The 24,527-nt window shown below is 48.5% G+C and overlaps 1 protein-coding gene across 1 annotated transcript in view; it reads right to left on the reverse strand.

Annotated features, from left to right (window-relative positions):
* SIM1 (SIM bHLH transcription factor 1) overlaps window positions 1-20,783 on the reverse strand; it is a 44,720-nt gene extending 23,937 nt beyond the window's left edge. The window contains exons 1-8 of the mRNA XM_036380621.2: window positions 20,480-20,783; window positions 10,438-10,520; window positions 9,341-9,430; window positions 9,116-9,224; window positions 8,921-9,006; window positions 7,571-7,770; window positions 7,355-7,461; window positions 6,289-6,436 (exon numbers count right to left, since the gene is read on the reverse strand). Coding sequence (XP_036236514.1) covers window positions 6,289-6,436; window positions 7,355-7,461; window positions 7,571-7,770; window positions 8,921-9,006; window positions 9,116-9,224; window positions 9,341-9,430; window positions 10,438-10,520; window positions 20,480-20,654 — 998 coding nt within the window. The 5' untranslated portion in view covers window positions 20,655-20,783. The remainder of the gene's footprint in view (window positions 1-6,288; window positions 6,437-7,354; window positions 7,462-7,570; window positions 7,771-8,920; window positions 9,007-9,115; window positions 9,225-9,340; window positions 9,431-10,437; window positions 10,521-20,479) is intronic.
* Between the last annotated feature and the right edge of the window lie 3,744 nt (window positions 20,784-24,527).

Consider the following 24,527-nt stretch of genomic DNA (forward strand, 5'->3'; position numbering starts at 1 on the left):
GCTGAGAAAGCCCCTACATGAACAAAGAAGAACTGCAGAAATGTATTGTGGACACCTGGAAAAGCCTGTCTCCTATTTGCAAGAAATACATAAACAATGTTTCAGGGAGACAAGTCTGTAATAAAAACTAATGGTGAACAAACAGAATACTGCTCTGAGCAGTTCAAGAGGAGTCCTTTTATTTTTTTTTTCCTTTAAGACATATGTTTCCCAAATATTTTTATTTATTAAAACAATTTGTCTATGTTTTTACATTGCTATTCAAATCATGGGAATGACGGTAGGCTTTCCAATCTTAGGAAAAGCACATTGAAGATTAAACAGAAAAAATAGGACCCAGCTCTGTGCACCACTAGGCAAGTGGCAAAAAGTTCCCATTAATACAGACAAATACAAAGGAAAAGCAGCAGGTCAAATTTGTTGCTACTCTTTACAACTATTTAAGAAAGAACCCCAAATATTATCCAGGTGAAGTCACTAAACCATACCTCCTATTTAAGCATGACTAAGCTTTCTCATGCAAAAAAACTGATAACACTAATAATATGAGGAAGGGTAACTTTCCCAGGGTATTCCCTGTCCTACCTACTCCATCACCCACTTGAGAGATACAAGAGAACAAGTGTCTCCCTATGACTAAGGAAACAACTCTGTGGCAATTCCAAATGGGTCAGTTTGAGAGAAACCTTCAAGAAGGGGGGCCCACGCTGTAGGTGTGGAAATACAGTTTCTGGATTCTCCCATTGACTAGGAAGAGACAGAGGTGAGACCTGATGTACCAGAAACAGGACAAAAAGAGGATTTCTATGAAAAATGATGAAAAGATATAAGTGTAACTGTCCACAAATACAGGGAAAGCTTTTTCACATTTTTCAAATTCACTTTAGGGAATTTTTTCACAAAATTCCCTAAAGCCCACTTAATATGCCAGGAAGGACATATGCCAGGACATCTTTGAAGTCTGAGCCATCTCACGTAAAGATAGCACCTTTCCTATACCATCATTTCAAATCTGGTGGTACACAAAGCTATGAATAGTATTAATAACAACTTAAAGATTAAGTGTGTAGACACAATTAATGGTTAATTTATTCTAAATTGTATTTATCACATTGTTTGGTAAAACATTTGTTAATAAGACAGTTATTTGTGAAAGAATTGTTCAAATAAATTGCATTCAATTTGTGTTTCTAATCAGCCAGTTACAAAATGTAACATGAAGAGGTCAACTGGAACTATATCAAATACATGCTGTGTCATTAGAACAGAGATTAGTCACAATTATGTTCCTAATCCATGTTATCTGTATATGACACCACTATTGCTATTCTTTTAAATGCTAAAGGACAACAAAATATATGTAGGAAAGCTTCTCAAGCTTTCTCTGGGGACAAATTATTATAATATTTGCTCATGCTCAGAAAGTCAAAGGATTTGGACTTTGCATTAGCCCTTTGTTTAAAGGAAGGTTGTTTGCAATCTAAATATAAACTTAACTTCAGCACTTTCCATCTCTATTCATTGACTCATACTTGAGTCCATTTCTGTGATAAACATGCACAGCTAATAATCAATGATATGGTGGCTGTGTGTACAGAACAAATAAGAAAAGAAACAAATATTCCGTGTCTATACTCACATATCCAAAACAGAATATCATGATGACCAAATATATGTGCTTTAAGGAAGAGTCCTTAAAGGTCATTTATATTAACTTTTTATACACTTCTATTAGACCAAAAAAATCACCTTCCATGGCCACCATGCTTATTTATTTCAACATATATACTTACTGCAAGCATTTGTTCTCAAACCTAGCATTCATGTTCTCAAAACTTGAGATTTATAGGAGATTAAAATCACCTCTTTTTAATTTTCTTAACTGGGGTGTGTGTGGGCCTTCTTTCCATAAAATCTTTCTCATCCTTTTTTTCTTTTTCATCATCACTCTTACTCAGGGGAGCTGGGAAGTTGCAAGGTAGAGATTCTTGTTCTTCCTGCCCAGCCTGCACTGAAACTGCTCCAGACCATTTTGGCTCTTATGGCACTCAGTATCTGCTCTTTACCAAAACAGAGAATGCAGGTTCCTCTCAATAGTGAGAAAAAGCTCCTTATCCCATGACCAAGCAAAACAAAAAAAAAAAAAAAAAAAAACAAACCTGGGGTATTGCCTAAGTGAAGAATTACTGTGTGATAGGTCCAGAGAGTTAGCAGGCCGAAAACTTGCACTGCATCTTCCAAAACTTATGACTCCTTCTGTGATTTGCCCTCCAAAAAGACCAAAATTTCCTATATTCAAATGATTTTTCAGCAGCAGTCATCCCACCTTTCAAGTTCTACCCTGCCACCCCAAATGTGTGGGATTGCGAATCTGTTATTTCAAAACTCAAAAGCAGTAATTTGCACCTCTTTTGCTTTCTCCTCATCTTAAACATGCAAGAGTCTGTATGGAAAAGTTTGTATTTCTCTTTTGGGTGCATGTTTTTCTCTGCTGGGTTTATAAGACAGCCTGGCTGCAGTGGGTACACCTACTCCTGTCCCTCTGCCCAGACCTGCGCCAGGGGCTCTGCCACACGCCCACTGTCAGGTGGGAAAAGCACAGGAGGGCACACACAGACTGCTCATCTCAGACTCTCTTGGTTTGCTGGGAAAATCCAATGTCATCCTTAAAGAACAGCAGTTTCTATGAGATTCATACTGGCATAAAATATATTAAACACTTGGAGATTTTGAGTGCTACAGGACCTCCATCCTGCCCTCCTGCAGTAGAGCCTACCTCATGCCAGAGGAAAACCACAAGTCCCTGTAACCTCACATTTTCCTCTATATTTTCCCCACCTGCCTTCCTCATTTGAGTGATACTGCTGACTCTGAATAGCTCATTAAGACAATTAAGCCTGCTCTAGGTTGGAGTTCAGCATCACCCTAGCCAACTCTGCCACCATCAGCCTATCCCTAACAGTTCCCTCCTCCTCAAGTTTTCTGTTTCAGAGGCCGACTTCATCTCAGTTTTTTAAACCAGACCTTTCTGTGCTTACAGTCACCTGGCAAATGGCAGGGCCTGGTCTTCACATATATTTTCTGAATGGCTGGCTAGCCCAAGAAGAATGATGATGATGATGATGATGATGATGATGATGATGATGGTGATGATGATAATAATAATAATCTAATTATTCAGTGGAAGCTACACCCATCTCTTGGAGGCAGGGCAGCAATTTCAGCAGTGGCAGTCCTCCTGCACAAGTAAGCAGAATGCAATCTCTTCTGCAGAGCCCTAGTGAAGAGCCAGCCAGGCTCAACGAGACCTCGAGGACCTGAGCATATCAAAACTAGATTTTTATGCAGTGGCAGTGTCTACATTGCAGCTGTCAGCAGCACACAGCAGTTGCTGCAGCCAGTGCTGGACCTCCCAACTTTCAGCATCCCTTCTTTAGTCAGCCTGGCTCCCTCGCTGCCCTCCTGCCATCCTTCACACTCGAGGCAATTCAGCCAAGAGTGCAAGGGGAGACTTGGAGATTTACACCAAGGCATAAGGAAGTTGCCCTGTGGTGTAATTTCATTCTCTAAGGGAAATCTTGAAAGCACAGCTATAGCCCTCCCACATGTCAATTTGGCTGCAAGCAGGTTCTGAAAATCCATATACATGCACCAAAGTATAAAGACTCTGCCTCCAGCGATAAATCAGCCAGAGAGGAGGGGTCACCCTGTTAGGGTACCGCTCCTGAGGGGGAAATCGTCCTCCTCCCTGCAGGGCCGTTTTGGGAGGCGGGGAGGAGAGTATTGAGGCACTTCGAATGCAGCTCCCGGACTGCCGGGGATTCCTGCCGGGACGCGGGACCGCGGACGCTCGGGGGCTGTCGGGACACTCGGGGCCTGTCGGGACACTTGGGGGCTGTCAGGACGCTCCGGGGCTGTCAGGACACTCAGGGACTGTCAGGAAGCTCAGGGCCTGTCCGGACACTCGGGGGCTGTCAGGACACTCGGGGACTGTCCAGACGCTCAGGGGCTGTCAGGACGCTCGGGGCCTGTCCGGACACTCGGGGCCTGTCTGGACGCTCGGGGCTGTCAGGACGCTCGGGGCCTGTCCGAACACTCAGGGACTGTCCAGACACTCAGGGCCTGTCAGGACGCTCGGGGCCTGTCCGGACACTCGGGGCCTGTCTGGACGCTCGGGGCTGTCAGGACGCTCGGGGCTGTCCAGACGCTCGGGGCTGTCTGGACGCTCGGGGCTGTCTGGACGATCGAGGCCTGTCAGGAAACTTGGGGCCTGTCCGGACGCTCGGGGCCTGTCCGGTGGCCGCCCCCGCGGGCAGAGGCGCAGCGGGGCTGTGGAGGTGCGGGCGGCCCGCGAACAGCCGGGGGCTGAGAGGACACAGGCACATGGTACAACCTGTCACACTGCTGGGACACAGCTCTGACGGGTTTGTCTGACCGGCTCCCACAGGGAACCAAGGCACTCCTTGCTTGCCGTGCCAGCCTGAAATTCCCGTGCCATGGCAAGCGAGGGACAGATCCTGCCAGATGCCCAGCTGTGCTTGCAGCAGGTCCGCAGGGGTGTTTCGTTTCGACTCGGATCATTTGAGGCAGAATTCCGTGATTGATGTTCACGCTTTGGGGATTAAAGAAGAGGGAAACCACCGGTAATCTCGAATGATCGTAGAAAACCGTAGCGTTTCTGGAGCTAAAACCACTCCAGCAGGCTAGTTGCCTTAGCACTCATTTTTTCTTAGCATTACAATGCACAAACTTCTGTCTTTGCTGCTCCCCGTTCACCCAAAGCAGGTGCTTGGACTTAACTGAGAAGCATAAACCGCAAAAAATACAGAGAGGGACTGGTATAGCGGAAATGGACATAAAAATGTGCAGAATAGCTACAGCCGAAGTGATAACATCTCTGCTGATACTCATCCTTACTGAGGAAATGACATCCCATACCAAATAAAATTAAATAAATTTGCTTTAAAGGGGAATTGCAGTTTGTTGATTATAGCAGGGTGCTGACCAAAATGTCTATTTTTTCATGCAGGTACAATGTCCCATCTTAGAGCACGACGCCCATTATCACCTTACATACCAAAGGGATTACACCCTAGAAGTGCAGGTGCTGTGACCTGCAACTCCTTTCCCACTCCACCAGCAGCCCCTCCACACATGACCAGAGCCATGGTCGAGCCACTTCATTTTGGGAAGCACTCCTTAAACTGGGCTACCAAACCACTTGCCACCTGTGCACGCACCAAAGCCATGATGGCAAGATCATGATGCTGCCATCATTTCTTTTAGGAAAGAGGAGGGTTGTGCCTCTCAGATGCTTCCAATACCTACTTTTGTCTCCAGGGAGAGAAAAGAAGAAGAAAAAAAAAAAAAAAAAAGGCAGCAGAACAGAGGAATATTCAGTCCTAAGGATCAACGAAGGACTGCCGGCCCCACTGGTCCTATGATCCTAATGAAGCATCAGTGCTGCCGGCAACAGCTACTGCCGTGTCCAGAGGGGATAGTAATAACTACCATGAAAACACTTAAAAATAGTCCAGCCGAGCTTCCCTTCCCTCACTGGGCCTCTGTGTTTCAGTACAAGCAGGATAGCTAGGGCACAACCCAGCCATTCCAAAATGCTGGGAGATGTATTGAGATGTATGGTATCTCAGCACTTACTCTGATTTTTTTTTCCCTCTTTAATTTTAATTTTTTTTTAAGTTCAATTGACCCTTCTGGTCACCAACTTTCTTTGTGGTTCACTGTAAGGATCGCTCTCCAAGAACAAAAAAGAAATCTCCGAGCTTTGATAGAGACTCTGGATGAAATTAAGAACTTCAAACCCCAGATTTTTGAAAAGAAAAACAGATGTCCTGTTTGTTGAGTATAAATAACTCCGTACGTGGAAGCCTTTTCTTTTACGCTGCATTAAATTTTATTTAATGCTGGGTGCATTTAAACTAAAAAAAAAAAAAAAAAAAAAGGAGGGGGGCAGCAAAATATGTGGGTGACAAACCTCTAAATCTTTTCCTCTCTCGAAAGAGAAAGAAACAGGCAGACGGGAAACCCTTCATCTGGATGAAAGCGCTCAATGTGTTTCCTAGCAGACCTGGCGAGCCTGCCCTGGTCAGTGCGGCGGCGAGGGGAGGGGGGAATGGAGGCGGTGGCAGGGAAGGACGGACGGAGGGAGGGAAGGAGGGAGGGAGGAGAGGCCCCGGGCCGAGCAGAGCGGGGCGCGCCCGCAGGTGCCCGCCCGGTGCTGGGTCCCGGCCGGCCCCCGCAGCTCGGAGCGGCCCCAGGCTGACTCACGTGAGCACGTAGTTGACGCTGACGATGCAGTGCGGGCGGGAGGAGCGGCTGTTGTGCACGATGGTGGCGTAGCTCTGCACCCACACCCAGCCGCCGTGCTTGGCCAAGAAGCGGTAGTACTTGGTGGTCACTTGCCCTTTCACCAGCACTGCGGGGACAAAGCGAGGAGAGCCTCAGCGTGGCTCCCGCCTCTGGTTTGATAAGCCCCGGGAAGAAGCGCGCACTCCTCCCGGAGCCCTGTGAGCGACCAGAGGGGTTAGGAACCTCTTAGCCAGAGGGGTTAGGAATCTCTCAGCGGCACATGCGGACAAGGGTGGTGGAGCCCCCAGGCAGGGCTTATCTCAGTACTTGAGATCGTTATCACAGGCTATCAGGGGAGATTGGTAGGGCCGAGGGTGTGTGTGGTGTGTGTGTGTGTGTGTGTGCGTGTGTGTGTGTGTGCGGTCGGCTACGGCAACCGAACCCCGCACACCCCTATCCTGAAGTATCACCATCGAGATTTTGTTCTGTAAATCTGTCTTTGGGTTTTATCTCTTCTCGTTATGCTCTCTGTAAGGAAACTTACCGGAAATCGGTATCCTTTCTATTCATCTATCCGTGTATTAATGTCATCGAGATATCAAAATAGAATAAAGTACATCTCGCCAAATCAGGCTCACTACTGCAGTCGAAATTAGATATACAGATAAGGTTTGTGAGACTTGGTGGAAGTGAAATAAAAGTACTGATATTTCACTGGTATGGCTTTTTAGAGCAGGAAAAAGGGTTTTCTGAACTCAAATTTGAAGAGACAATAGCGCCTGAGATTTATGCAGGGTAGTTCTTGTCCTACAACCAAAAGAAAAGATGGAAAATTCCCAATCCCCTCCGTTTGCCACCTGCGTCCAGAGTTCAGTCTCTATCTAACCTTGTTTCACTAAAACCTGAAGAAGATTTTGTTTATTCTGCCCTCCAGAGAGCTGGCTTTTCACGTGCCGACCTAGAGGTAAATCCCAGCAACCCCAAAGTCCTTCTGCAAAGGGACAGGATGGGAGTGGGGTTTTAAACAAGAAGACCATCTCCTTACACAAGTGATGTGCGCAACGCAGGTGAAAGGTGTCACAACCATGGACATGATGGTAAAGGGTCTTCTCTATCAGGTCCTGGGGCTCGTAACCTGTTAGCTCAGCTACCCTGCAAGAGACATAAGCAGCAAATATAAGTGGGTGAGAGGACAGGAGAGGAGGCCTGGGGAAGAAGGGATGGGCTAGGGGAATAGATTTGGAAACAGCCCCAGCTCTACCTGGAATCTAAGAATATGAGCTTCATGTCTAGGCTGGCCCGAAACATGAACATATTGCTGTGGAGCTTGATCTCCGTCACGGCGCTGGGCGGCAGCGAGTGGCCCACGGCGACCAAGCCAACGTTTTGGTAGCAGCCGTCGAAGGGAGACATGTCCAGGCTGTACTGGCGGATCTTCAGGTACCCGCTGCAGTGAATCACCTGCCGGAGACACAGGAAAGCTTGGCGGCTACTCAGCAGGGGGGGAAGGGTGTGCTGAGTCCCTCCCCATGAAGAGGGCCCGGACGATTCCCCCCATCCCGGTGCGGTGCGGCTGCGGGGCTCGCGGGAGCCGCTGACCTGCGTCTCCGCCCTGGCAAAGCGGCACCGTCTGGGAGTTTTCTGTCCGGGATGATTTTTTTCCCATACTAGAGTTCAGCGTCGATCTAAGGCCCATTAGAGTCAACAAGATTTTTTTTTTTTCCACTGGCTTAAGTAGTTTTTGGCCCACCTCCTAACTGCACTTTTATTATTCTTCTGAAAAGGAAAGACGCGGAACTGCCAATCCAGTTACGATTTTGTAATGAAGAGTGTATGCGCGTGAGAAAGGGTTTACATGTGTGCATATGTCACATGTGTAAGATGCGTCTGTTATATGGATGGAGAAGGCGCAATCCATCTCCAAAAAGCACCTTTGATTTAAGTATATCTCCTAAACGTATCCTTGCAGACAACTGCTGTCCACTTCCACTCTTACTTCTCTATTATTAAGAAGTTTCTTCTTGGGGTTCAGCAGGTGTTCTTAGTCTACGGTATATCGTGACACGACATCTCCTTGGGTTATGGGTACAACCCCCTCCTCGGCGTTGTGTGGCTGACAAAGCAGCGAGGAGTTAAGAGACAGCGTGGGGCTCTCCTTACTGAGGAGCCCCGAGCAGAACCGCGTGAAGCACCTGGTCAAAACCCTTGACTGGGAGAGCTACCTCTGCAGCTGACGAATTACCTAAGTAAGAAATAAATTAACCGAGGCTCCGGTTTTATCCTGAAAGCTGTCAATGGGAACATCAGAGGTTGTGCGAGGTTCAGTTCAAACAGTAAAATAATAATAATAATAATAATAATAATAATAATAAAATAGCCCACAAACAAACATCAAGGGGAGCTCGATTGCTTGGTTTTGGTTTTGTGATTTGAGCTCTTCAACCTGAAACTCTGAGAGAAATGGACCACATGAAAGAGTCCTAGGCTGAGAAAACCCTCGCGAGAAGAGGTCTCACCCCCTCTTCTCTCCCCATTTTCACAGCCTTCCCGGCACAGGGACACGGGCAGGCTCGTGCGGGGGGGAACGGGGAATCTGGCCGCGGGCACGCACCTTGTAGCCACCGCAGGTGAGGCCCGCATTCCTCTTGGCCAGGACGCACTTCATCCTCAGGAAAAAGGATCTCTCGATCTCGTACTCTGGGAAGGGGGAAAGGCAGAGGTGGGGTGAGCCAGGGGCTCCGCTGGCTCTGCGCGGTTCCCTACGCGGCCGCGGCGGCCCGGCGGGGGCGGGGGCTGTGTGCTTTACCCTGCACGAAGTGCGAGTGGTAAGGCTGGTGCGCCGTCAGCACCGCCGTCATCTCGTCATGGTCGGCGGGGTGGATGTACTCGTAAATGCTGTTGCCGGTCAGCTCTACCTGTGAGAGAGGAGGAGGAGGAGTAGGGGGGCTCATGGCCGGCACCGCGCACCCTCTCCTGTCAGTCGCGGGGGTGGTACAGGCAAGCACAGGGGCTAGCAGGCCCCCCAGAGTACCTGCGACAAGCCCAGGTGCACCGAGGCAGTCTCCGAGATGTACATGATCTTGCCATCCGGAGCCACAACAAATATGAAACCATCCAACGTCTGCAGAAAAGGGTAGGGAATATAATTAAATTAATAGATAGACCCATTATATACCTGTCCCTCTGATTTATTTTAGCAAACAGGCGTCGATGTTCAGGCTCTGATTATTCAAAAAGTTGGAAGGAAATGGGCAAATCTTGGACAATAATCCCTCTAAAGCTCCTGGATCCCTGAGATACAACCCACTTCTCAGAGGGGCCGAGCTCAAAAGTAACGCCTTGAAAGTGCCTTGAAAGTATCTAAGAAGAGGTCCTGGCTATCTGGTGATTAATATGTGGGTCCCAGAAATCCCAAATACGTCTATCCTATTTAAAATGTCATGGGGGTTTAGTGCTTGCCTATTTTATAAGGAGAATTTAGGCGATGAATGAGTGTTTGAAACTCTCCACCTGACAAATGAGACAATTTGTCAGGTACATTTCAGCAGACACAGACGGGACTTCTGGGTGTAGCAAGAACAGAATAGGCCCTCCAAAGGCCACACGACTCCACCAGAAATACGTGGTGATGGTCATCACTTGTGTTCTTTAGTATTTCAGAGCGTTGTGAGTTTTCAGATCTGTCCTCCCTGATTTGTGTCTCTGCTAATGTCGGTGCCCGCTGAGCCCTTCTGTCCCGGACAGCCGTCCCTAACCTGCCGCTTGAGCCTCTCCCTGCCACACCACTCTGAGCTTCACAACATTGATGATATGTGTCACCTTGTTAACAAATTGGGGAAAAGTCGTGCTCCTGTGTCTCTGGCACCCTGGGACACACTGTAAATCCCTCTCTGTGGACGCAGTGTTAGATGATTCTGAGGCAAAGGACTCAGAGGGACCAAGCCAACAATGAAACACACGACACTGAATCACAGTGGTTCGCATTTCTGAAGGGGTTCCCCTCCTGCCTACCTTTCTCTTAAACACTTGAACGGTTAAAAATTAGTCAAGGTGGCAATTGAAAGCTCAGAAGAGGGAATTATTTCTTTAATCATTAATACCATATGCCTGTCGTTTCCAGACCAGTACCTGCAAAAGATGGGATCCCAGTTCCCGTCCAACATTATCCAGTGGGCTGGTTCGACTGGAGTGGCCCCAGGCTTCTCCAAGTCCTATTATTTAAGACAAACAAAAAGGAAAAGTAAGATGAGGAGATGAAAAATTGACTCGTGTGGACCTGATTTTGGGGGGGGAGGGGGGAGGTGTGGTACATTTTTTCCTTGTCTACACTCTAAAACATATATTCATACAATCTTTGGAAAACTAGATGTGACTTCGTTGCACATAAAAGCCTCATTTGTGGTTTGTTTTTGTTTTGTTTTTGGTTTGGGTTTTTTTTAATATCTAATTCCTCAGAGAGAAAAATACCCGAATACTTATTTTGAGTTAACGGTGAAGTTAATTTTTAAGATATAAGTGTAACAGCATGCCAGATCCAAGTGCTTTTCAGTGCTGCTTTCGGCTGCTGGGAACTGTCCCACTTGAACTTGAGGGGAAGCGTCCTAATCTCACGATTTCTCGTCACTGTCCAACGGCACGGACCGCCCTCCCTCCTGCCCCACCAAGTCTGCCTCCAGGATTCACCTCCATCCCTTCCATCTCTCTTCCTGCTGCTCCGGTGGGCGGGATGGCTCCCGCTGCAGGGAGGGGTGATGTGCCTCCATAGAGCCCATTCCAGAAATTAATCTTTCCGGATTTGCCTTATGTTTTACACACGTCTTGTTCTCTCCTATGCAAAATGAGCAGTAATAAAAGCCACGTGGAAGTTACTTCACCGGAGTAAAGCTATTCATGGACGATGTCTTTTCACGGTGTTGTTGCTGAAATAATTTAAACGGGTCACTTAATACCTTTGAGGCTTGTGCCATGAAATAAGTCTCACTCTGACACGCACAAGGAGTAAGATAGAGTAAAACGGAGGGGAAACCTACAAATCCCGATCGATGGCTGGGGTGCAGGTAGCAAGGGGACCCGAGCCGGCGGGATGTGCTCACTCCCGCAGTGCGGGTTCGGGAAAGGCAAGACCTCGTTTTCCAGTTATTTCGAGACAAACAGACGAGGTGCTGACAGCAGGCAGCCGCGGGCATCCATCGCTATTGACCGGCCTCACCCAGGTGTTTGCCGGTCCGAGCCAAGGTAACGATTTCCTCCGCGCTCTTTGAACGGGGCATCCCAGCGCGGCCCCTGCGCGCCCTCCCCACCGCCCGAGCCGTGCGCCCCTCTCGTCCCCGCCTTTCGCTTCCTTCTCTCGCCTTCCTCCTCTGCCTCTTCACAACAACTTGTCTCTTCACCACCCCTACACTTTTCTCCTTCTTCCTTAACTTCACAGCCCTACAGAGGCAGGAGATTCTCTCTGGCCCGTCCCTCATCCTGCAGCTTCAGCATGTAGCAGGTCGCCAGTCAGAAACAGGCTCCTTCTCATTAATTCCTCCGCGCCAATTAAGGGGGAGCCAGCCGCCAGGATGGAGGATCACCTCCGCCCCCTGTATTCAGGAAAGAGCTGGCAAATCTTACGCAGCTTCCAGGAAAAGAGAGAAAACCCCACGGTATATTTGTTTTTCCCGAGCTCCTCGAAGGTTTCTCTGCTGGGGAGCCAGGATGGCCCGTTCGCGCTGAGCTGGCTCCTTGCCACGTCCCCCACCCGGAGGGAAATCTGAGTGACGGGTTTCTTTATTCAAGACTGAATTTGCACTGCCCGCCTATGATTTAAGTTGCTTATTAATCTAAGTTTACGGCTCTAATTATTCTTCTCCTAAAAGGGAAAATAACCCGACCCCAGCGGGTTAATGAACAGCTCACGGGCATTGCAGGTTAATCTCCCTCGGGAAGGAGGTTCTTCACGGCGCGCTGAGCTCCTCTATATGTTTCAGGTGGAAACCCCGCGCTGCTGGGCTGTGTCTGCTCATGGTTTATAATTAAACGTTTTCACTTGTCTACCTGAACGGGCTTTTTCAAATCCTGTCACATGAGACGATCCTTTGTGCTGCCCAGATGTTTTCAGTACTTTCAAGTCGGAGACTATTTCTAAACGTTGCCAATCCCAGCCTCTCCCAAATCGACGGCCTCTCCTGATGCCTCTTAAATACTGTTTTCAAAGATTATAAGAGAAAGCCCCTCCACTAATTTTCCCTCCCCCCGTCTATTCGCTTTAACATCCAATTTCCTTTTATCGAGGGGGCAAACTGTGATTTCTTGCACTTGACCTACCGCAGAAAATTCTGCAAATCCTTTGATTGTCTATTTAAAACAAAACAAGGAAATCAGCTCTCCCTTTTGCTCCAGGATTACGCTTGGAAACAAGATCTAAAGATTCTCTTGTAATTTGGAGAGCCAACAGCATAATAGCTTTGGAATAGAAACAAGCAGCTTTGTGAGAAGAAGGATAACTAAATCGTTTTTAGGCAAAGGATTTTCCCAGCTAAAGTGACCCAAGACAAAGCAAAACATAATCTATTTTGGAAGATTTCCAAGTTATGCCACATTAACCTTAGCAGATAAAATTTGCTTTCTTCCCTGCGGCCCCTCCCCCATCGCGGTCTGGTTTATCATATTTACATAAGTAGCCTTAGAAGGGATGTATCTATTATGGATCTAAGGAGCTAGCGAGATCACATTTCATTTGGAAATAGAGGGGAAGTTTTACTCTTGCTTAATACTTGATGCATTGTAGAACCATTTCCATTTAAATACCCCCGACCCACGGATTACCTCCATGGACTGGCTGCATGGGTTTTGTAATTTCCTGAAAATGAGATTTCGATTTATAAAACAAGAAACCAATTAGTAACCAAATGAGGCGAAGTAGATCCACTAAAATTGACCTAATCCCACAGGCACCGTTTAGGTCAGTTCTTGGCGAATGAATGATGAGCAACCGTCTAACATAAGCTCAAGGCATCACCCAGCTGTGTTATTCAAGCAGAAAAATAAATTTTTTTAAAAATGGATCGAGCTTTTATTTCAGAATGAATTTGATACTCTTGCCAAAATATGGATTATATGCTCCTGCCTAACAAACTCTTCCTCCTATCTAACAATCTCTTTCACTAGATGAACTTTTTTTCCTGAGAAGAGAAACTATTTGTGCCACGAGATATTGTCTGCTCTTGTGAGGGGGAAGGGAAATGGAAAAAAAGAAAATAAGTAAAAAAGAATTTTTTTTTTTTAAGAGAAGAAAAGAAAACCATTTTATCCAGACTATCACTCATCGTTACCCAGCAGCCTTCACCTATAGTGCGCGGAACCTGCGCGGAGTGAGCGTGCTGATTCATCGTTTCTCTCAGCACTCTCCAGTGGAAAGCCACTGTGCTTTCCACATCAAAGAGCATGTCCATCGGTTTCATGGGCTCGCTACAAAGGCGGGTCCCTGTGGAATGCCTTCTCCCACCCAGCCGCGCCCACCGCCGGCACTGAGAGCCGCTCCGCACCGCCAGCCTGTCCCCCAGGCCGGGCGCACAGCCAGACCCGCCGCACTGCACTGCCCCGCTCCTGTCCTTCCTTCCCCTCATCTTTTGATTGATTCAAGCCTTGATGCCGACAGCCAATGGAACCAGGGGCTGGGTGGGCACCGTCCCTATCCAGTGGCGATACTGTTTCAAGAAGCTCCTCTGTCCCATGGAAGGGGGAAGAGATTCCTGAATCGTTTCTGATTTGATCTAGGCAAAGACGGAGGAAGGCAGGCGCAGGGAAATGAGACTCCGAGAAGCCAGGGCAGCTCCTTGGCCCTGGTTGATCTCCGGGTTACTTGTCCCTCTGTGAGCATCTGCAGCGCAGAGCCCATCTCGACCCCGTCCTTTGTCTGGCAATAGCAAAGGGGGGCGGGGGTGGGGTGGCCAGAAGATGCAAGTCCTTATCTACTTTGCCCTGATTTGCCGGCTTTTTAAAGCAGTTACGGCGATTTCCCCAGCGGGCTCGCAGTCATGAAACCTCAGCGCAATCCGGATTCACTGTAGCAGGCGACTTGACGCCCCCGTTTAAAAACACCTAGTGGATAGCCCACCCTGAGCTCCAGACCCACTTCTTTGGGGGCCAGACCCTGAGGCCAGCTCCCTGCGGGGCCCCTCCGGGGTTTGCCCCTGTCTGGCGCACCGCCCCGCACGGCCGGGCGAGGCCCAGGGGAGCTGGCTTGGAGGCGAAGCCCCGGAGGCAGGGAGTTCTTTCCTGCTGCTGTGGATGGGCAGAGGGAGAGGCTTGGGGGACTCTCCCGGAGGTAGCCCGCTGCTGTGGGGCAACGCTGCCCGACGGGCCAGCGGCAGGGAGTCTTCCCTAAGTCGGGTCCCAGCAGGTCCATCGCGGGTTTCTCTTCCAGGAGTTCCTCAAAACTCCCTCTCTGGGCAGCGGCCCCCGCCGCCGCTTTCCCAGGTCTCTCCGCCGCCTCCCGGGGGCCGTGGTCCGGGGACGTCTCCGTACGCTTTGGTTTCGCTGCGTTTTCTTTGCCCTTTTAAGAGCCGCTGTATGGTTATTAAAAAAGGAGGAGCAGCAGCTCAACCCTCGCCCGCCGGCGCCGAGGGAATGCTGACCCCACAAAGGGCGCGGGATGCGGGACCCCCGGTCACCTCTGCCCCAGGGCTCGCCCCTTCCGTGCTGGGCAGGACGGCGACGAAGGTCGGCCCGGGCACGGGCAGCGGCTTCCGTTCAACCTGCCCAGCAAAGCCTCTCTACAGGGAGGACGAGAATGTCACCTTGTGAGCGGCTTGAGGAGCCTTTCCTGCCTCCCACTGCCCCTCGGCACTGCTGCCTCCTTAATACCAAGGGACAAGCGGGGCACAGGAGTTGTCTGGGAAGAGGGAGACAGGACAGCTCAGTCCCCATCTCCCAAGCGGTCATTCTCCCTCTCTGTCCAAGGGAAATGACAAACAACAGCTCCGGGAGTCGGGGAAGCAGAACCTGCACGTCCTAGTCACCGACAAGCCAAAAGGCAACTGGATGTTGTATCGAGGAATTAGCTTGATTCGATTAACCATTTAATTAAATCGTCTGCCACCAGCGCTCCGTTCTGCCATCGCCTAACGCCAGACAGAGCTGATTTCCCAGTTAATTTAACAGGCAGTGGTTAATGATAACTCAAAATCTCGGCCAAATGAGGCTTCTGTGAAGGACTGGGTCGCCGTCGGAGGGTTCAGATGGAATAGAATAAGCTATGCTTAAAAAAAAAAAAAAAAAAAAAAAGCTGCTGATTTCCACTGCCTGCGGATGCCATTAGCAAGGTTTTGTAAAGATTTATTATCTGGGTAAATCACATGTATTCATTTGAAATAGAGTTAAATTAGCATCCCCATTTCTTTATAAAAATAATAATAATAGGGAGGAAAAGCCCTGTTGACTAAACAAACATCCCTATTAAGAAAATGGTTGTGGAAATAATGCTGAGGCTGTTTCACCGTAGAAAGAAAAAACAGGATTTTGGCAAACACGAGGTAGCGGAATTGCGCTTTGAAATGCAAACAAACGGAACCATGTCCAAATTGGAGAGAGGGGGAAAAAATCAGGGCATTTTTGAGCACCAACTACTTATTCATTTCTCCAGAAGACTCAAATTCAAGTAGCCCTTATTTCGAAGAAATGGGGGAAGGAAGGATTTGCGCCAACGCACACGCAGTTTATATGCAAGTTGAAAAATATTCTCCAACGTGAAAATGGTTGTATGTTTCCAAAGGAAATACGATTTTTCCCCCGCTCTTCTCATTAAGTATTCCTTCTAAAACATAAATCTGTGGGGTTTTTTTTCAACGATCCTGCTAGTAGTTTAGTTCTGCTCTTTACATTTTAAGTTCACATCAAAACTGGAATTAAACAGAGATTCAGCGTGGAGAGTAAACTGCTGCTTAAATGAGAAAAACTTCTGTAAGAAAATAAACATTGAAACCTAATGCTCAATCATTTCCCTTTGCAGCAAGAAAAACAGCATTAAATCACCTATCCACGTGGGAAACGGATTTTTTTTTTTCTGTTGATCTCTTCCCCCTTTAAAATAAAACAAGGTTAAGGGTTTCAATATTGAAATGTTAACCATCCTGATTCGGCGAAAGTTTATGTAAACGGAGTCTCTGCTTTTGTCTCGAAAAGCAAACGCCTCTCTGCGCCAAAACGATCCCTTCCCACTAGGACAGACTGCAAACCCTCCTTTTGCATCTCTGGTGGCGGATGGAGAATAAGACCTTAAAAATATTCCTGACTAAAAAGGAAAACAAAACCCAAACAAAAATTATTTATTGTGCCACCTGTGTTTTTTGTTTGGGTTTTATTATTTTTTTTTTCTCCCTTCCCTTCTGGATACTGCCGAAGGTCAGTGAAGAATTACCCCGCTACAGTAACAGTGATCGCATCGTTTTTGGCGGAAAAATCTTTTAGTCCTTTGACACCCTGGAGATTTTTCTACCTATTTTTTGCATTACTTACATTAGCGATTTAAATTAAAATATTAGTATTTATTTATAATGAACGTTAAATCAGGAGTTAATTAATTAATTCTTCTTGAAAAAAACAAACAAACAACCCTTAAAACTCTTCCTTAAGGTCCTCAGAAAATTAGCAGATATTCACTGTTTCCAAAGCTGTCTGATCACCGAAAAGCAGTATAGGTCTTATACGCTTTCTCCTCCTGAAAAGAAGTGTTTTAGTAATGAAACGATGCAAGAAACCTGCGTCTTGGACTTTCGTCCTTGGCAGGTTTAATCTGCTGAAGACATAATGAACTGAAATTAGGGGCAGAAAGAACAACACTAGCGTTTCAATAACTTGTGAGAATTGCACAAAAATTACGAGAGAGAAGCCCGTAGAAAAATTTCTGTCCGGTTTGTCAAGTTTGTCCAGTGCAACTGCCTTATGTTTAGATGTCTGGGGGTAAGAAGGAAACCCCACGTGCTTATTTTGTGTGTGATTCTCCTGGCGTTTCACTCCCAGAAAACTCTTGTTTCCAAAATGAACCCGAAATCTACCCACCTTCTTTCTCTATAGGGACCTTTCAGACACAAAAATATGCAGACAAGCGCACACCGATTCTCTCCGCCCTGTCCCCAGCCCCGCGTGTGCGCGGCGATGAGGAGTGTATATTTTTCTGTACGTGATTATTTACAACCAACTCTATGCAAGCACTCTATGGGCAGATGGAAATTCGCTCTTCTACCGGGGAGAGGGGATATGAGTTACTCTGAAAGTGCAGCTCGCTCTTACGGAGACAACGTTTCTCTACCCTGACTCCTCCAAGATCTCTTTAAATGCACGACATGACATTCCGCCGGGCTCCCGAGCCTCCTACTAACCTTCTCCAGTGTTTTGGCCAACTCATCGGGTCTGTCCCTATGCATGTATCGCTTTCCTCCCCAGGGAAATACAAGCGAAAGGAACCCCAGCACATCCATCCAACATCCCTGCCCTGCCTCCTCCGTTCAGAAAGAATTGTCTTTTCCGTGCGTCATTTCCCTGGCTGCCACTACCTGTTCTCCTTTCCCAGAGAAGCTATGGCTTTTTTTTTTTTTTTTTTCCTGGGTGGAGGCACTGGAAAACCAGAATAGCCCCTCGCTTCCTTGCCTCCCTACACTCGCACCAGCCGGACAAGCACAAGCACACCCTCAGCGGGAGCCCAAGCTGCTCCGCCGCGTTCCCGGAGCCCACTGCGTCCCCCAGGGTCCCGGGAAAAATCACCCGGGCTCGGCTCCCGCACAGGGAGCGTGGGGCCAGGCACAGCGTGGGCGCCTCGCTCGTGTTTAATAGCGGCACGGGCGAGCGCAGGGAAACCCGCAGGGCCGGGGCCGAGCCGGGCCCCGCTCTCCGCTCCCCGCCTCCTCGGAAGTACGTGGGAGGGAGAGGGAGCCGGCGTGGGACAGCGGGGAAGCCTCCCGGCTCCACGCCACGTTGCGACTCCCGCTCTCGGGCCTTTGTGCCCCGCTGGCAGCGCGGCCCTGCGCAGGGATGCGCGGCCCCGGGGATGCGGGCGCGGCGGTCCCGCGTGGGTCTGCAGCCCGCTCGGCGCTGGGCCTCCCGCGGCAGCGCCTCGGAGGGGCGAGCCCTTCCCAGCCTGCTCCCTGCCTTTCTTTCTAATGCGTAGTTTGCCTTTAATGAGGCTGCGAAGGCTCCGCTGCCCCCCGAGCCCCGCTCAGCCGCCCCCGCTGCCTCCGCACTCAAATTAGCATCTGCTGCGGCCGGCAGCGGCCCCGGCCCCGGCGCGCTTCGCCACACGGTTCCCCAGGGCATTCAGGCATCCTGCGCTGCCACCGAGGGACGGGGATCAGCTATTCTTCTCTTCCCATGATTACTCACAGCCTACAAGCAACACCATATGCTTCTTCTGATCAAACAACCCGCTACATAGGCACCAGTAATTGACGAGACCTGCTCGAAATCACGCAGAAAGGTAGCCTACTGAGACCGCAGGAGTTGACAAATCATTGCTAATAATCCTTTTAGGAACATCATGGGCATCAGGGTTTGCAATAGCTTTATTTTTATAAAGTATGCGCTGACAGCATAAAGGACAACTCCGTCTGCTTTGAAACAGGATTGTCCCGCATAATGATCTTCAAGGTGGCAGAGCAAATAGAAGAAGAAAGTGGATTGATGAAGACTTTAATTATTATTTTTAAAGGTTTCGTTTAACCCTTTCTTTGGTTATAAGTGACTCGATGATATGGAAAGTTATTTCAAGAAATCATTGTAAAATGCACTGGATTGAAAATTACTGCCGTGGACTTTAGGTATAAAGGTTCATCTGTAACCTGGGGCGGGGAGGGGGGTGTGAGATTACCTCCCCCATCCAAACGACTGCCACATTGCATCTTTATTTTAAAAAATAGAATTAGTACCAGTAGTCCACACATTTAACCGGGGGAAAAAAATTAAAAACCCCTCAACCCACCAAATCAGACAAAACTAAAGCAAAACAAAACTAGGCCATATACACGCTCTTAATTTATAAAAAATATAGGCCAACCGAGTCGAGATACAGCTACAGAAAACTCATGGGGACATATTATGTTGTTTTCTATGTACACTCGCTTTTCAACAAAAGATGCAGCGAATTTTGTATTAGGTCAGGGAAAAAAAAAAAAAAACCAAAAACCTCTTGATACCTTTTCTTTCACACAGACCACAACTCCATCGAGTTGATCTAAATAAAAGGTTCGTGATTTTTTTCTCCCCCCCTACGTCTTATAAAATCAATAGAGTGAGAACACGGAAGAACTTTATTCTGACTCTCTTAACTTTGTTCTGTTTGTTTTTCTTGGCAGCCGATCTAGAAGGCCAAAGACGATCGTTTTAGATCCTGGTACTATTTAAAAGCAAGAGACACTTCAGGACGCTTAAGTTTTCTTTTGCTAGACAGGCGGGCTGTTGCTGCTGTGGAAGTCAACGTGAAGTTTACTGTTGCCTGTCGAGGAGAGTCATGTCTAGGCTGGGCCACTGGTTTTGCAGCACTGGGTGGTCAGGGGGATTCAATACGTCTGGGTGCAAAACTCCTGCTAAAATTTTCCGAGGTCGATTAACGCCCTCAAAGTGCTCTAGTGATCCTCAGAACGAGACTCCACGCACTCACACACATGATGTGATTCAGTGTGCTCGACTTATTTATTTAGCCTGGGTGTGAGCACGCCTGCACGCGTGTCCTGTACCTGTGCACCGCACCTTTCCTCGAGAGCTGAACTAGGGCTTTAGGACTTTGCATAGACTTATGTAAATATTTACCCATATACTAACTCGCCCTCGCAGAATTACTATAAATAGGGGTGAATCATGCCCTCTTAGGCCTCGCGTGTGCTTGGTGGGGGATGAACATTTGACTGGAAGACTGGGGGAAAAGAAAACCCGGGTTTGCTGTAGCAGAACACGCAGCAGAGCTCAGTGCCTTCAAGTGTTGACAAAAGCACCATAAGTCTCCAACCAAACCTGTCATAGGAGCTAAAGGGAAAGTATTTACAACAGAGGGAAGTGACAGCGGAGGGCACCCTGTCTCCAAGCACACCCCGAAGGATTGACCTTTTTCTTTTTTTTTTTTTTTTTTTTTTTTTTACCTTAAAAGTGATAAATGACATCTGGATCAGAACGAAAATAGAGACGAATAGGCATTCCCACCTACCTTCTGGAAAAACCACTCTCATTTTTAAATAGCTGGTAGTGAGTCTGATTATGGATGCTTTGTCCAGCTGAGAGGTGATAGCGGAGGGCAGGGGTAGTAATTTAGCCAGTTCATAAAATTCACTGTTTTCTTTCTCCCGTCTAGTCCGGGCAGCATTTTTGGACTTCTCTTTCATCGTGTTTTTTTCCCGCTTCCTTGCTACAATTTAAACTCCAGAGATTCATCCAAAGGTGGAAGGGAAACTCATCTGCAATTCATCTCTCCGGAGCATCAGGCTGTGATTCTGAGCGCGGCCATTACTCAGAAAAACCGTTCTGTTGTGTAAATGCAAACAAGAATTGAAGAGTAAAGATGTTCTTAAAAAAAAGAAAAAAAAAGAAAAAAAAAAGTAAATATACTCTGAAAAGCAGAGTCAATTAGATGGGGAAGGCATTTATCCAATGCAGGTCAGCACTCCAAGCAACTGCATTAAAAAAAAAAAAAAAAAAAAAAAGCTAGAAGATTGAGGCACCAGACAGCAACCAAACGATGTATTTCTGGCCTTTTTTCCTACTCATGGCGGGCAGCATAGCTCCTCGGAAGAGGGTCATAGTAATCCCGTTTTTTCCCGTGATCCGTTGTCAATCCGAGGGCCGAAACGCACGGCCGCGGGCTGCCCCCCAGGACGCTGGGTGACTTCCCCGGAGCCTCTCTCTGTGAAGACGAGAGCAGTCCTGGAGTGAGAGAGCCGCGAGAAATAATAATCAACAACCAGCCGCCGGTGGGTGTAGTATTTTCTCCCACCAGAGGGGAAAGAAAAAAAAAAAAAAAGTGTATTTTCCCATCTAGCGCGCCCGTGGAGAAGCCTGCCCCGCACTCTCCTCCCACAGCCCTCTCACTTCCCAGCCCAGGTGTGCCCTGCATGGCCGGAACGAAAGCGCAGCAGAGAGCAGCAGCCCCCGGCTCCCGGCGTTAGCGGGTTTGGGGCTGCCGGGGCTGCGCCGGCCCCTTCGCGCTCCCGCGGGCCGGCACCGCGGCGGCGGCCAGACCTCCCCGCCTTCCGCGCTGCCAGACCCTCAGTGAAGGACACATCTCCAATCACGGAGTATTTCTGCTTGTTTCCCCCTTTTCTTTTTTCTTTTTTCTCTTTTCTCTTTTCTCTTTTTTTTTTTTTTTCCTTTCTTTCTTTTTTCTTTCTTTCTTTCTTTTGAATTTCTCCTCTTCTCGGCTACTGTCCTCATTCCTCAGCTGGGATCGGGGGTGTCTACCTCAGCTGCACCCCAGCCAAGGGAGGCACGCTTTGCCCAGCCCTGCCCCGAGCCGGAATCCACCCAAACATCACATTTTTCCAACCAAATTATCTTTTTTTTTTTTTTTCCTCCTCATTTTTCACCGTGGGGAAGCGACCCACAGCCTAGCACCGCACATCGCTGCGGTTCTTCGCTGAGGCTAGCAGATTGTGGTGGGTCGTGATCTTCTTTTCACCTACCTTGAATCCCTGAGCCCGGCAGCCTGCAGAGAGCTCTCCCGGGGTGAGGAGCCCAACTCTTTAATTGGCTCATTAATGGCACGGGGAAAAGTTTGCGCCTGTCACTGCTCCTCGCACCGATGGGCAGACAGACATTGCCGCCTCCCCATCCCCTTTATCGGCTCCCAGGCTCTCCGTCTCACATAACGAGGGGTGGGGTGGGGTGGGGTAGGGTGGGGTGGGGGGGCGAAGTTGGTATTAATGAAGAATCCCTAATTTGCGGCTGAGAAATGCCTAATAACTTCTTGATGGCTAAAAGCCTTTTAGCACAACTTCATTTCTCTCCAACTCCCCCCTTGGCCCCCCTCCCTCCCACCCGGCCGAGCCCGCCCCTAACGCCACTCACGGACCCGCCTCGCGTCCCGTTGGCCGCCGCCACCCCTGGGCCGGCCCCCACTGGCGGAGGGGGCGGTGGCGTCAGGCGGACACATTCCCACCCCTCTCCCGCCTCCCCTCTTTCCCTGTGTCCGCCCTCTGACCTGGCGGCGCCGCCGGGGGGAGTGGGGACGCACAGACCCCCACGGGCACACACGGATACACACAGACATCTTTCTCCCCGCGTACCTGTTGGGGGATTATTTGCGTTGGGCTGGGTACATTTTGGCCATCGCCTCTCCGCAGGGCAGCGGGGGTGAGCGGCCGAGGTCCCGCAGGACTGCGGGTGGTGAGGATCGCCGCAGTTTTACACACCCACGCACATTTCCCCACCCCAAAGCCCACCGAGCAAGTGGTCGCGCTTGGGAGAAATAAGCTGCGGTCACGTCCCCTGCTGCCCCCCCTCCCTGACACCCCCAACTTTAACCATGGACGGTTTTCCCCTGGGCTGATGCGCTGCGGGACAGCGTGAATCTGGTCCCGCGGCGGAGGCGAGAAGGATGGAGAAAGATTTTAATTAATTTTCTCGATACAGAGAAAAAAAAAAAAAAAAAAAAAGAAAAAAAAAAAAAAAAACAAAAAGAACCAACAAACCAAAACAATAGACAATCCCAAAAAAAAAAAAAAAGGAAAAGGAGAAACTCAAACCCAAATCCTCCTACATTAGGAGACAGAGCTGCTTTAAAACTGCCCACAAAGTGGACGTGGGGTCTTTTTTTTCCCGGGGAGCGGGACTACTCCTAATCTCGTGTGTCCCCTGGGGAAAATAACCCTAAAAACATGACGCTGCTCCTTAAACTGCTGGCTCCTGAACAGAGTAGATAGAGCAGAGAGAGAGTGCCTGGAGTGGTGGGAGAAGGGTTGTAGAGTCATTTCAAAACCATAGCAGACTCTCAAAACCCTGACATAATTGCCAAACCAGTCAGTGCGAGACTTCGGCTAAAATAACTGTTTAAAATGAGATTGCACTGGCAGGCAACAGTCGGAGTATTTCGAGGAAGAAGAAACGGTCTCAGTTTTCTAAAGAAAAACATCAACCCCCAAAAAAAAAAAAAAAAAAAAATTAAAAATTAGCCTTTGAGGCATCTCATCCCTTTTGCTCCTTGGCCGGCTCTAGTTCGTCTGTTCGCTGCTTATCACCTTAAATCTCCCCTCGGTTAAAAGCTTTCCCTGAGTTCATTTGGGTAAATAAAGGAAAGACGGAAAGAGTGGCATTCAACAACTCCTCTGGGTGTCCAGGCGTCTACAAGCATCAGAGAAATGTATCCACGTAGTCTCAAATGTTCTTTTGATTGTCTTGTTTACCGAAGCGACTCGTCGTTAAACAAACACGAACGCAAGGCATTTAGTGAAGGTAAGGGTAAAAAAAAAAAAAATGGAAAAGAGCGCGCCCTTCCCCACACCCTGTCATGTTGTAAAGCGATCGCTGCGGTGGGGGAAGGTGATACTGAATTTACAAAAATCTTCCCTGTATGTTACAGCCCTCAGGTGTAACGTGGCTTTGGGGGACAAGAAAAGGATTAAAAAAAAAAAATCTTCCTTCTGGTTTTCATTTGAGGGAATTCTCTTTATAAACGGCACTGACGTCTCTAGGAGGGTATTTAGACATATGGGCAACAACTGGACTAACACTGTCAGGTAGCTCACGACTTATTTGTCAACAAGAGCCAGAGAGAATGGCTTTTATAACACCCTGGGAAAAATAAATAAATCGGTAGGATACATTTCTGCTAATTTATACCAGGAAACGTGAGCATCCACCTTACCAACCCCACACAGCCCCATCGAAGCCCGTAGCTCACCGAGGATTCTTTCCCAGTGTACCGGGACTCGGTTTCTTCCCTCCAGCCCGGGTGGGTGACAGAGACCGCACCGGTTCTCCCCGTGGCCGGGGCCCGAGGGCTCGGGCTCGACGAGCCCCTATGTAGATTTTGAATGTGTAAATGCTACGGTAGATAAAGTACAAGATGTGAAAGGACTAGCGGCTGAAGGGCAGTCACTCAGCTCTGGAAGTTACAGCAATCGTGGACAAAGTCACCTCTCCACAGAACCACCAGCGCGGGGTCAGTACGCTGGGGGATATTTCCCAGCAGATATCGAGAGGCAGTTCCCGAATGATGTGAGAATTTGGCCGTTTCAGAGATATTAACCTTGTTTTCCTTCGTC

Source organism: Molothrus ater, chromosome 3 (assembly GCF_012460135.2).
Source record: "Molothrus ater isolate BHLD 08-10-18 breed brown headed cowbird chromosome 3, BPBGC_Mater_1.1, whole genome shotgun sequence".
Classification (NCBI taxonomy): domain Eukaryota; kingdom Metazoa; phylum Chordata; class Aves; order Passeriformes; family Icteridae; genus Molothrus; species Molothrus ater.